The 10,939-nt window shown below is 67.4% G+C and overlaps 1 protein-coding gene across 1 annotated transcript; it reads right to left on the bottom strand.

Moving 5' to 3' along the window:
* Positions 1-208: 208 nt before the first annotated feature.
* On the bottom strand, positions 209-10,491 carry LOC147647740 (fermitin family homolog 3-like). Its single transcript, XM_086870876.1, has 14 exons — positions 10,056-10,491; positions 8,269-8,502; positions 7,720-7,839; positions 7,493-7,631; positions 7,169-7,271; positions 6,378-6,482; positions 5,490-5,618; positions 4,902-4,951; positions 4,663-4,781; positions 4,102-4,208; positions 3,122-3,328; positions 2,915-3,039; positions 1,746-1,887; positions 209-702 (listed from the first exon to the last, which is right to left on the bottom strand). Exons 1-14 carry the CDS (start codon positions 10,489-10,491, stop codon positions 541-543), a joined length of 2,178 nt encoding a protein of 725 aa, XP_086727002.1. The 3' UTR covers positions 209-540.
* Positions 10,492-10,939: the final 448 nt, after the last annotated feature.

Consider the following 10,939-nt stretch of genomic DNA (forward strand, 5'->3'; position numbering starts at 1 on the left):
ATTTGGGGACTCCAAGCCCCTCCCACAAGGATTTGGGGGGGTCTGAGCCCCTCCCACAGGAATTTAGGGGGATCCAAGCCCCTCCCACAGGGATTTGGGGACTCCAAGCCCCTCCCACAAGGATTTGGGGGGATCCAAGCCCCTCCCACAAAGATTTGGGGGATCCAAGCCCCTCCCACAGGAATTTGGGGGATCCAAACCCCTCCCACAGGAATTTGGGGGGATCCAAACCCCTCCCACAGGAATTTGGGAGGATCCAAGCCCCTCCCACAAGGATTTGGGGGGGTCTGAGCCCCTCCCACAAGGATTGGGGGGATCCAAGCCCCTCCCACAGGGATTTGGGGGGCCCAAGCCCCTCCCACAAGGATTTTGGGGAGATCCAAGCCCCTCCCACAGGAATTTAGGGGGATCCAAGCTCCTCCCACAGGGATTTGGGGGGTTCAAACCCCCCCGCCCCCCCCAAACGCCGCAGTCCCTTTGAGCCACGATCGTGTTCAGCCTTGCGGGGGTGGGGGGTGACATTTGGGGTTGGGGGGGGGCTCAGGGGTCGTACCCCCCCTCCATGAGCCTCTGCAGCTCCCGGGGGTCCCGGGACCCCCCCGCCAGGGCCAGGTACCCCCCCAAAAACTGGTGCAGCATCCGGGGGGGGGCCGAGAGCACCTGGAGCCCCAGGGTGACGTCACCGCTCAGCCACAGCCGCACCTGGGGGGGGGCACAGAGGGGTGAGACCCCTCCCCAAAACCTCAGCGCGGCTTCCCAGTCCCGCCCAGTCCTTCCCAGTCACTCCCAGCCCATTCCCAGTGGCTTTGGGTGCCCCCCCAGCCCATTCCCAGCTCCCCCCAGCTCATTCCCAGTCCCCCCCAGCCCATTCCCAGTTCCCCCCAGTCCCCCCAGCCCATTCCCAGTTCCCCCCAGCCCATTCCCAGTCCCCCCAGCCCATTCCCAGTGCTCCCAGTTCCCCCCAACCCATTCCCAGTCCCCCCCAGCCCATTCCCAGTTCCCCCCAGTCCCCCCCAGCCCATTCCCAGTCCCCCCAGCCCATTCCCAGTCCCCCCAGCCCATTCCCAGTTCCCCCCAGTTCCCCCCAGCCCATTCCCAGTTCCCCCCAGCCCATTCCCAGTTCCCCCCAGTCCCCCCAGCCCATTCCCAGTCCCCCCAACCCATTCCCAGTCCCCCCAGCCCATTCCCAGTGCTCCCAGTTCCCCCCAGCCCATTCCCAGTCCCCCCAGCCCATTCCCAGTGCTCCCAGTTCCCCCCAGCCCATTCCCAGTCCCCCCAGCCCATTCCCAGTGCTCCCAGTTCCCCCCAGCCCATTCCCAGTTCCCCCCAGCCCATTCCCAGTTCCCCCCAGTTCCCCCCAGCTCATTCCCAGTTCCCCCCAGTCCCCCCAGCCCATTCCCAGTCCCTTCCAGTGTTCCCCCAGCCCATTCCCAGTTCCCCCCAGCCCATTCTCAGTTCCCCCCAATCCCCCCCACCCCATTCCCAGTGCTCCCAGTCCCCCCCCAGCCCATTCCCAGTCCCTTCCAGTTCCCCCCAGCTCATTCCCAGTGCTCCCAGTCCCCCCCAGCCCTTTCCCAATTTCCTCCGGCCCATTCCCAGTTCCCCCCAGTTCCCCCCAGTTCCCCCCAGTCCCCCCAGCCCATTCCCAGTCCCTTCCAGTCCGCCCCAGCCCATTCCCAGTCCCCCCCAGCCCATTCCCAGTCCCCCCCAGCCCGTTCCCAGTGCTCCCAGTGCTCCCAGTTGACCTGCTGGCTGTCCCAGTTCACGTCCCACTGGTGCAGGTCGCTGTAGCTCCAGCTCCGGGTGACGGCGCCGGAGCCGAGCTCGATCCGGAGCAGCCGCGAGGGCCCCACGGCCAAAACCTCCTGGTGCGCTGCACCCCGAAACCTGCGGGACCCCAAAAACCCCCGAAAATACAGCTGGGAACCCCAGAAATACAGCTGGGAGCCCCAAAAACACCGCTGGGAACCCCGAAAATACAGCTGGGACACCCGAAAATACAGCTGGGAACCCCAAAAACACCGCTGGGAACCCCAAAAACACCGCTGGGACACCCGAAAATACAGCTGGGAACCCCAAAATACAGCTGGGAACCCCAAAAACACCGCTGGGAGCCCCAAAAACACCGCTGGGAACCCCAAAAACACAGCTGGGACACCCGAAAATACAGCTGGGACACCCGAAAATACAGCTGGGAACCCCAAAATACAGCTGGGAACCCCAAAAACACAGCTGGGAACCCCAAAAACATCTCTGGGAACCCCAAAAACACCGCTGGGAACCCCAAAAACACCGCTGGGAACCCCCAAAACACAGCTGGGAACCCCAAAAACACAGCTGGGAACCCCAAAAACATCTCTGGGAACCCCAAAAACATCTCTGGGAACCCCAAAAACACCGCTGGGAACCCCAAAAACACCGCTGGGACACCCGAAAATACAATTGGAAACCCCAAAACACAGCTGGGAACCCCAAAAACATCTCTGGGAACACCGAAAATACAATTGGAAACCCAAAAATACAGCTGGGAACCCCAAAAACACAGCTGGGACACCCGAAAATACAGCTGGGAAGCCCCCGGAACCTGCGGGACCCCCAAAAACGCGGCTCGGACCCCCCCAGAACACCTGGGACCTTCCTCCCAGTCCTTCCCAGTGCCCCCCAGTCCTTCCCAGTGCCCCCCAGTGCCCCTCCAGTCCCCCCCAGTTCCCTCCCAGTCCCTCCCAGTCCCCCTCCAGTCCCTCCCAGTGCCCCCCAGTTCCCTCCCAGTCCCTCCCAATCCCCCCCCAGTCGCTCCCAGTGCCCCCCAGTTCCCTCCCAGTGCCCCCCAGTTCCCTCCCAGTCCCTCCAGTCCCTCCCAGTCCCTCCCAGTTCCCTCCCAGTGCCCCCCAGTCGCTCCCAGTGCTCCCAGTACCTGACCACGAAGTGTCCCAGTCCGAAGCCGGGCAGAGCCCTCCAGGTCTCCACGAAGCGCAGCCGGGCCTGGGGGGGGCTCAGGGGCCCCACCCGGTGCAAAACCTCCAGGAGGCGCTGGGTGAACTGGGGAGGGGGCTCGGAGGTGAGGGGGGGGGTTTAAAATATGAGGAGGGGGCTGTGGGGGGGTGGGGAGGGGTCCCGGTACCTGCTTGCCTTTGAGCCGGCGGTGGAAGCGGGGGGGCAGCAGCCGCCGGGGGTCCGGGGGGGGCCGGGTGGGGGTCCCGGGGGGGTCCGGCTGCACCCCCAGGACCCCCAGGACCCCCCGGATTTGGGCCCGGAGCTCTGAGGCCGGTGGGGACCCCCCCCCCGAGGCCACGCGGCACCCGCAGAGCCAGCGGGCGAATTGGGGGGGCTGGGGGGGGGGGCACAATGGGAACCCCAAAATTTCCGATTTCAACCCCGGATCCTCCCTGCCCCCCCAGAACTTTGTGAAATCCCCAAAATTTCCCAGGAATTCTCGAGCTCCCTGAGACCCCCCCCCCGCAAAAAAAATCCTCCAGAAAACCACGGGATCCTTCAAATTCCCTGAAATTCCCCAAAATTCCCTCCCAGCTCCTCCCGGACCCCTCCGAATTCCTGAAACCCCAAAATTCCCCCCCCGGAATTCCCCCAGGAACCCTCGAGCTCCTTCAAGCCCCTCCCCCAGCTGCTCCCAGGACCCCCAAACTCTCCCCAGACCCCCCAAAATCCCCGAGAACGCAAAAAAAAACCAAAAAAACCTCCCCAGGAGCCCCCCAGGACGCTCAAATCCCTTTGGGACCCCCACCCCAATTCCTATTTCCCCTCCCCAGAACCCCCCGGGACCCCCTGGGACCCTCCCCAGACCCCCTGGGACCCCCAGCGATCCCCCTGAGACCCCCAGAAATCCCACAAAATTCCACCAGGATCCTCCCAGGACCCCCCAGGACCCCCCGGGACCCCCCCGGGACCCCCCAGGATCCCCCCAGGACCCCCCGGGACCCCCCGGGACCCTCCAGGACCCCCCCGGGACCCCTCAGGATCCCCCCAGGACCCCCCCGGGACCCCCCAGGACCCCCCAGGATCCCCCCAGGACCCCCCGGGACCCCCCCGGGACCCCCCAGGACCCCCCCAGGTCCCCCCAGGACCCCCAGGACCCCCACCCACATCACGGCACCGCAGCAGGGTCTCCCTTGTCCCCCCCGGTGTCGGAACCCGGATTTTGATGCCGAATTTCTGCGCCCCCAAATCCACCTCGGGGGTCACCTCACAGCCTGGGGGCGGAAAAAGGGGGGTCAGGGTGGTCCCAGGGGGGATTTGGGGGCTCTGGGGTGGTCCCGGGAGGATTTGGGGTGTCCCGGGGGGATTTGGGGGCTCTGGGGTGGTCCCGGGGGGCTCTGGGGTGGTCCCGGGGGGATTTGGGGTGTCCCGGGGGGATTTGGGGGCTCTGGGGTGGTCCCGGGGGGATTTGGGGGCTCTGGGGTGGTCCCAGGGGGGATTTGGGGTGTCCCGGGGGGATTTGGGGGCTCTGGGGTGGTCCCGGGGGGCTCTGGGGTGGTCCCGGGGAGGATTTGGGGTGTCCCGGGGGGATCTGGAAGAGATCTGGGAACCCTGGGAGGGGTCGCAGGAGAGTTTGGGGGGGGGGGGGTCCCAAGGGATTTGGGGGTGCTGGGGCGGGTCTCAGGCTGATTTGGGGGAGGGTCCGAGGGGTTTTTGGGGGGGTCTCACCGCGGAGGTTCAGCTGCTCTCGGGTGCCCCCCGAGCCTGGGGGGGTCCAGAGCGACAGCGACGACCCCGAGAGCAGAGCCCGGGTGGGGCGGGACCCCCGGAACGGCCACGGCGAGGGCCTGGGGGGAGGGGGAGACCCCAAATTTGGGGAGGGGGGAGGTCAAAGGAGACCCCAAAACGGCCGCAGGGAGGGGCCTGGGAGAGACCCCGAAATTGGGGGGAGGGGGTTTGGGGGGTACCTGTGAATCTCCAGCTCCTCCTCCAGCTCAGGGGGGGCTCCGAGCTCCTCCTGGGGACCCCCCCGGACCCCTCAGTGCCCCCCAGTCCTCCCAGTGCCCCCCAGTGCCCCCCAGTCCTCCCGGTACGGCCAAAGGAGGCTCCCAGTGCCCCCCCCGAACCCCCAATCCCCTCCCAGTGCCCCCCAATCCCCCTCCCAGTGCCCCCCTGTGCCCCCCAGTGCCCCCCAATCCCCTCCCAGTGCCCCCCAATCCCCTCCCAGTGCCCCCCAATCCCCTCCCAGTGCCCCCCTGTGCCTCCCAATGCCTCCCAGTGCCCCAAATCCCCCTCCCAGTGCCCCCCAGTGCCCCCCAATCCCCCTCCCAGTGCCCCCCAGTGCCCCCCAATCCCCCTCCCAGTGCCCCCCAGTGCCCCCCAATCCCCCTCCCAGTGCCCCCCAATCCCCTCCCAGTGCCCCCCTGTGCCTCCCAGTGCCTCCCAGTGCCCCCCAATCCCCCTCCCAGTGCCCCCCAGTGTCCCCTCAGAGCCCCCAATCCCCTCCCAGTGCCCCCCAGTGCCCCCCAGTGCCCCCCAGTGCCCCCCAGTCTCACCGCTGCCCCGGGGGTCCCGCTGCCCCCCAGGCTCAGCTCCAGTTTCTCCAGGGCCGTGTCCAGGTCCTGGGGCTCGGGGGGGTCCCGGGGGTCCCCCCCATCCCCCCACTCCGGCCCCTCTATCTGGTACTGGGGGGGGTCGAGAGGGGTCAGGGGGGGTTTGGGGTGGTCCCAGGGGGATTTTGGGGGGTCCCGGGGGATCCAGAGAGGGTTTTTAGGGAGGTTTTGGGGTATGGGGGGATTTTGGGGTGGTCCCAGGTGATGATTTTGGGAGATTTTTGGCTACAGAGGGATTTTGGGGAGGTCCCAGGGTGGGTTTTTAGGAGATTTTTGGCTACAGAGGGATTTTGGGGAGGTCCCAGGGTGGGTTTTTAGGAGGTTTTTGGCTACAGAGGGATTTTGGGGAAGTCCTGGGTGATGATTTTAGGAAATTTTTGGGTACAGAGGGATTTTGGGGAGGTCCCAGGGTGGGTTTTTAGGAGGTTTTTGGGTACGGGGGGATTTTGGGGAGGTCCCAGGTGATGATTTTGGGAGATTTTTGTCTACAGAGGGATTTTGGGGAGGTCCCAGGGTGGGTTTTTAGGAGATTTTCGGGTACGGGGGGATTTTGGGGAGGTCTCAGGTGATGATTTTAGGAGATTTTTGGGTACGGGGGGATTTTGGGGAGGTCCCAGGAAAGGATTTTAGGGAGATTTTTGGGTACAGGAAGATTTTGGGGGGTCCGAGGTGATTCAGGGAGGGATTTTAGGAGATTTTTTTGAGTACAGGAAGATTTTGGGGAGGTCCCAGGGTGGGTTTTAAGGAGATTTTTGGATACAGGTCCATTCTGGGGGGTTCCCAGGTGACCCGGAGCAGGTTTTGGGGTGCCCCAGGGTGGTTTTGGGGTACCTGGAGGGCAGCAAAGAGCATCCCCTGCTCCTCGGTGCAGTCGATGTCCTCGGCCAGGAGAGCCCGCAGCGCCTGCTCCTGCAGCAGCTCCAGCCGCAGCCCCTCCTGGGGGGCCCGGGGGGCGTCTGGGGGCAGCTGCGACCCCCGGGGGACCCCCAAACCCCTCCCAGACACCCCCAAAACCCCTCCCAGACACCCCCAAAACCCCTCCCAGACACCCCCAAAACCCCTCCCGGGCGGGCACCTCAAGGGTTTGGGAGTTCTTGGGGTGTTTGGGGAGCACCAGGGGGGATTTGGGGATACCTGGGGGGATTTGGGGATACCTGGGGGGGTTCTGGGGATACCTGGGGAGATTTTGGGGATACCTGGGGGGATTTGGGGATACCTGGGAGGGTTTGGGGATACCTGGGGAGATTTTGGGGCACCTGGGGGGGTTCTGGGGACACCTGGGCTGGATTTTGGGGTACCTGTGTTTTGGGGTACCTGGGCTGGATTTTGGGGTACCTGGGTGGGTTTTGGGGTACCTGGGCTGGATTTTGGGGTACCTGTGGGTGTTTTGGGGTACCTGGGCTGGATTTTGGGGTACCTGTGGGTGGATTTTGGGGTACCTGTGGGTGTTTTGGGGTACCTGGGTGGATTTTGGGGTACCTGGGTGGATTTTGGGGTACCTGTGAGTGTTTTGGGGTACCTGGGTGGATTTTGGGGTACCTGTGGGTGTTTTGGGGTACCTGGGCTGGATTTTGGGGTACCTGGGGTGGGTTTTGGGGTACCTGGGCTGGATTTTGGGGTACCTGTGGGTCCAGCCCCATGGCGCAGGGGTATTTGAAGAGCAGCAGCAGCTCCTCATCCTCGGCCACGCCCTGTTCCATCAGCGACCGCCCCACATCCAACCACCTGCGGGGGGCGGGGCCTGAGCGCGACCACGCCCCCGACCACACCCAAACGCCACCAAACCACGCCCACAACCCCCACCCTGCAAAGCCCCGCCCACCCGGAACCCACTTAAACAAGCCCCCCCCACTCGGACCACACCCCGGTTAAGCCCCGCCCACTCGGACCACACCCGGTTAAGCCCCGCCCACTCTGACCACACCCGGTTAAGCCCCGCCCCTCACCGCGCGTGCAGCCGCGCCCGCCGGGCCAGGGCGTTCCCGGGGGGGCTCCGGGAGGGTCCCGGGGGGTCCCGAGCCCCAAATTTGGGGACCCTCAAGGGCTGGAGCAGCTCGGGGGGCAGCGCGGGGGGAGGGGCTTCGTCTGCAGGGGGAGACAGGAGGGGTTTGGGGGGAGGGGGAGGGGCACTGGGGGGGGGGGGTCCGGCGCCCCCTCCCCTCCCCCCGCTCACCTGCCCGGGGTCTCAGGTGCGTCAGGTCCAGGTCGGGGGGGGCCTGGGGGGGGTCGCGGCCCCTCGGCCCCTCCCCCCGCTCCGGCCACAGCAGCGAGAGCTCCTCGGGGTGGGGGATCCCTGTGGGACCCCCGCAGCCCCCAGACCCACATCAGCCCCCAGTGACCCCCCCAGTGACCCCCCCTGATCCCTCAGTGACCCCCAGTGACCCCCCCAGTGACCTCCCAGACCCCCATCAGCCCCCAGAGCCCCCCTGTGACCCCCCAGTGACGCCCCCAGACCCACTGAGCAGCCCACAGACCCATGGAGCAGCCCCCAGACCCACCGAGCAGCCCCCAGACCCACACAATGACTCCCAGACCCACACAATGACCCCCAGACCCACACAATGACACCCCCAGACCCACACAATGACACCCCCAGACCCACCGAGCATCCCCCAGACCCACCGAGCAGCCCCCAGACCCACCGAGCAGCCCCCAGACCCACCGAGCAGCCCGCAGACCCTCACAATGACCCCCAGACCCACCGAGCAGCCCCCAGACCCACCGAGCAGCCCGCAGACCCTCGCCACCGCCCGCCCGGGGGTCCCGGCGAAGTTGAGCCGCAGCCTCAGGACCCCCCCGGCCGGGAGGCGCAGCCGCAGCGGGCGGTGCCGGGGGGTGAAGCGGAGCCGGGACCCCCCCCCGACCCCCAGCGCGTCCAGGGTGGGGCCGGGGGTCAGCAGCCACCGCCGCTGCTGCTCCCACCACAGAGCGTGGTCCGACCAGTCCCGGGGGTCCCCTGCGGGCAGGGGGGGCTTGGGAGGGGCTGGAGTGGGGTATGGGGGGGCTCTGGGGGTCCTTTAATGGGGTTGTGGGGAGTTGTGGGAGGGCTCTGGGGGGCTGGGGGTCGTTTAATGGGGTTCTGGGGGGGCTCTGGGGGTCCTTTAATGGGGTTGTGGGGAGTTGTGGGAGGGCTCTGGGGGGCTGGGGGATGCCGCAGTGGGTCTGGGGGGTCTAAACTGGGGTGAGGGGGCTCGTGGGGGGCTTCGAGGGCCGCAGGGGTCACCCCGCACCCCCAAACCACAGCCGGGGGGGGCTCGGGGGGACCGCGAATGACGGGGGGGGGGAGGGGGAGGGGCGCTCCCTGAGCTATTTATAGACCGCGGGTCCCTTATCAGCCCGGCCAGGGGAATCCGGGGGGGGGTCGGGAAGTGGGGGGACCCCCTGATAACAGCTGCCCCTCCCCCCCCTCCCCGCCCCCCACCACGGCCGAGTGAGCGGCGCGAGAGCCCCGGGGGGAGGGGAATGGGGGGGGGGGGGAGCCGGGGGTCGTTCCTTGGTGGGGAGGGGTCGGGGCTGTGGGTCTGGCTATGGGGCAGGGCTGTGGGGCAGGGCAATGGGGCAGGGCTGTGGGGCAGGGCTATGGGGCAGGGCTGTGGGGCAGGGAGGTGCTGTGTGTCATGCTATGGGTCCGGCTATGGGGCAGGGCTATGGGGCAGGGCTATGGGGCAGGGCTGTGGGGCAGGGCTGTGGGGCAGGGAGGTGCTGTGGGTCATGCTGTGGGTCCGGCTATGGGGCAGGGCTATGGGGCAGGGAGGTGCTGTGGGTCCAGCTATGGGTCCGGCTATGGGGCAGAGCTGTGGGGCAGGGCTATGGGGCAGGGCTGTGGGTCCGGCTATGGGGCAGAGCTGTGGGGCAGGGAGGTACCGTGGGTCCGGCTATGGGGCAGGGCTGTGGGGCAGGGCTATGGGGCAGGGAGGTGCTGTGGGTCCGGCTATGGGGCAGGGCTGTGGGTCCGGCTATGGGGCAGGGCTATGGGGCAGGGCTATGGGGCAGGGAGGTGCTGTGTGTCATGCTATGGGTCCGGCTATGGGGCAGGGCTGTGGGGCAGGGAGGTGCTGTGGGTCCGGCTATGGGGCAGGGAGGTGCTGTGGGTCCAGCTATGGGTCCGGCTATGGGGCAGGGCTGTGGGGCAGGGAGGTGCCGTGGGTCCGGCTATGGGGCAGGGCTGTGGGTCCGGCTATGGGGCAGGGAGGTGCTGTGTGTCATGCTATGGGTCCGGCTATGGGGCAGGGCTGTGGGGCAGGGCTATGGGGCAGGGCTATGGGGCAGGGAGGTGCTGTGTGTCATGCTATGGGTCCGGCTATGGGGCAGGGCTGTGGGGCAGGGCTATGGGGCAGGGCTATGGGGCAGGGAGGTGCTGTGTGTCATGCTATGGGGCAGGGCTGTGGGGCAGGGCTATGGGGCAGGGCTATGGGGCAGGGAGGTGCTGTGTGTCATGCTATGGGTCCGGCTATGGGGCAGGGCTATGGGGCAGGGCTGTGGGGCAGGGAGGTGCCGTGGGTCACTCACCGAAGGTCTCCGCGATGCGACGCGTGAGGGCCCCGATGTGCAGCTCCCCGGTGACGCAGAGGGTGAGGACGTGGGGCTGCCCCACGGCACCTCCCTGCCCCACAGAACCTCCCTGCCCCACGGCACCTCCCTGCCCCACAGAACCTCCCTGCCCCACGGCACCTCCCTGCCCCACGGCACCTCCCTGCCCCACGGCCTCTCCCTGCCCCACAGAACCTCCCTGCCCCACGGCACCTCCCTGCCCCACGGCACCTCCCTGCCCCACGGCCTCTCCCTGCCCCACAGAACCTCCCTGCCCCACGGCACCTCCCTGCCCCACGGCACCTCCCTGCCCCACGGCCTCTCCCTGCCCCACATCCTCGCCTTCCTCCACCTCCACCCGCAGCTCGAAGGAGCCGTCGATCTCCTCCCCGCTCGCCGTTTTCAGCCCCGCCATGGCCCCGCCGCTGCCCCGGTGTCCCTGTGCTGTGTCCCCCGATGTCCCCGAGCCACCCCCGGTGTCACCGAGCCACCCCCGGTGTCCCTGTGCTGTGTCCCCCGATGTCCCCGAGCCACCCCCGGTGTCCCCGAGCCACCCCCGGTGTCACCGAGCCACCCCCGATGTCCCTGTCCTGTGTCCCCCGATGTCCCCGAGCCACCCCCGATGTCCCCGAGCCACTCCCCGATGTCACCGCACCACCCCCGCTGTCACCGTCCTGTGTCCCCCGGTGTCACCGAGCCACCCTCGAGGCCCCCGAGCCACCCCCCGATGTCACCGCACCACCCGCGGTGTCACCGAGCCACCTCCGAGGTTCCCGAGCCACCCCCGATGTCCCTGCCCTGTGTCCCCCGGTGTCCCCGAGCCACCCCCGGTGTCCCTGTGCTGTGTCCCCCGGTGTCCCCGA

The sequence above is a fragment of the Cyanistes caeruleus genome, chromosome 34, assembly GCF_971803275.1.
Source record: "Cyanistes caeruleus chromosome 34, bCyaCae1.hap1.1, whole genome shotgun sequence".
Classification (NCBI taxonomy): Eukaryota; Metazoa; Chordata; class Aves; order Passeriformes; family Paridae; genus Cyanistes; species Cyanistes caeruleus.

Coding starts and splice junctions, on each gene's coding strand:
- LOC147647740 (XM_086870876.1), bottom strand. CDS start 10,491: ATGGCGGGGCTGAAAACGGCGAGCGGGGAGGAGATCGACGGCTCCTTC. Junction 8,503..10,055: donor TCGCATCGCGGAGACCTTCG/GTGAGTGACCCA, acceptor CCCTGCCCGCAG/GGGACCCCCGGGACTGGTCG. Junction 4,952..5,489: donor GCGGGACCCCCGGGGCAGCG/GTGAGACTGGGG, acceptor GGGGGTCCCCAG/GAGGAGCTCGGAGCCCCCCC.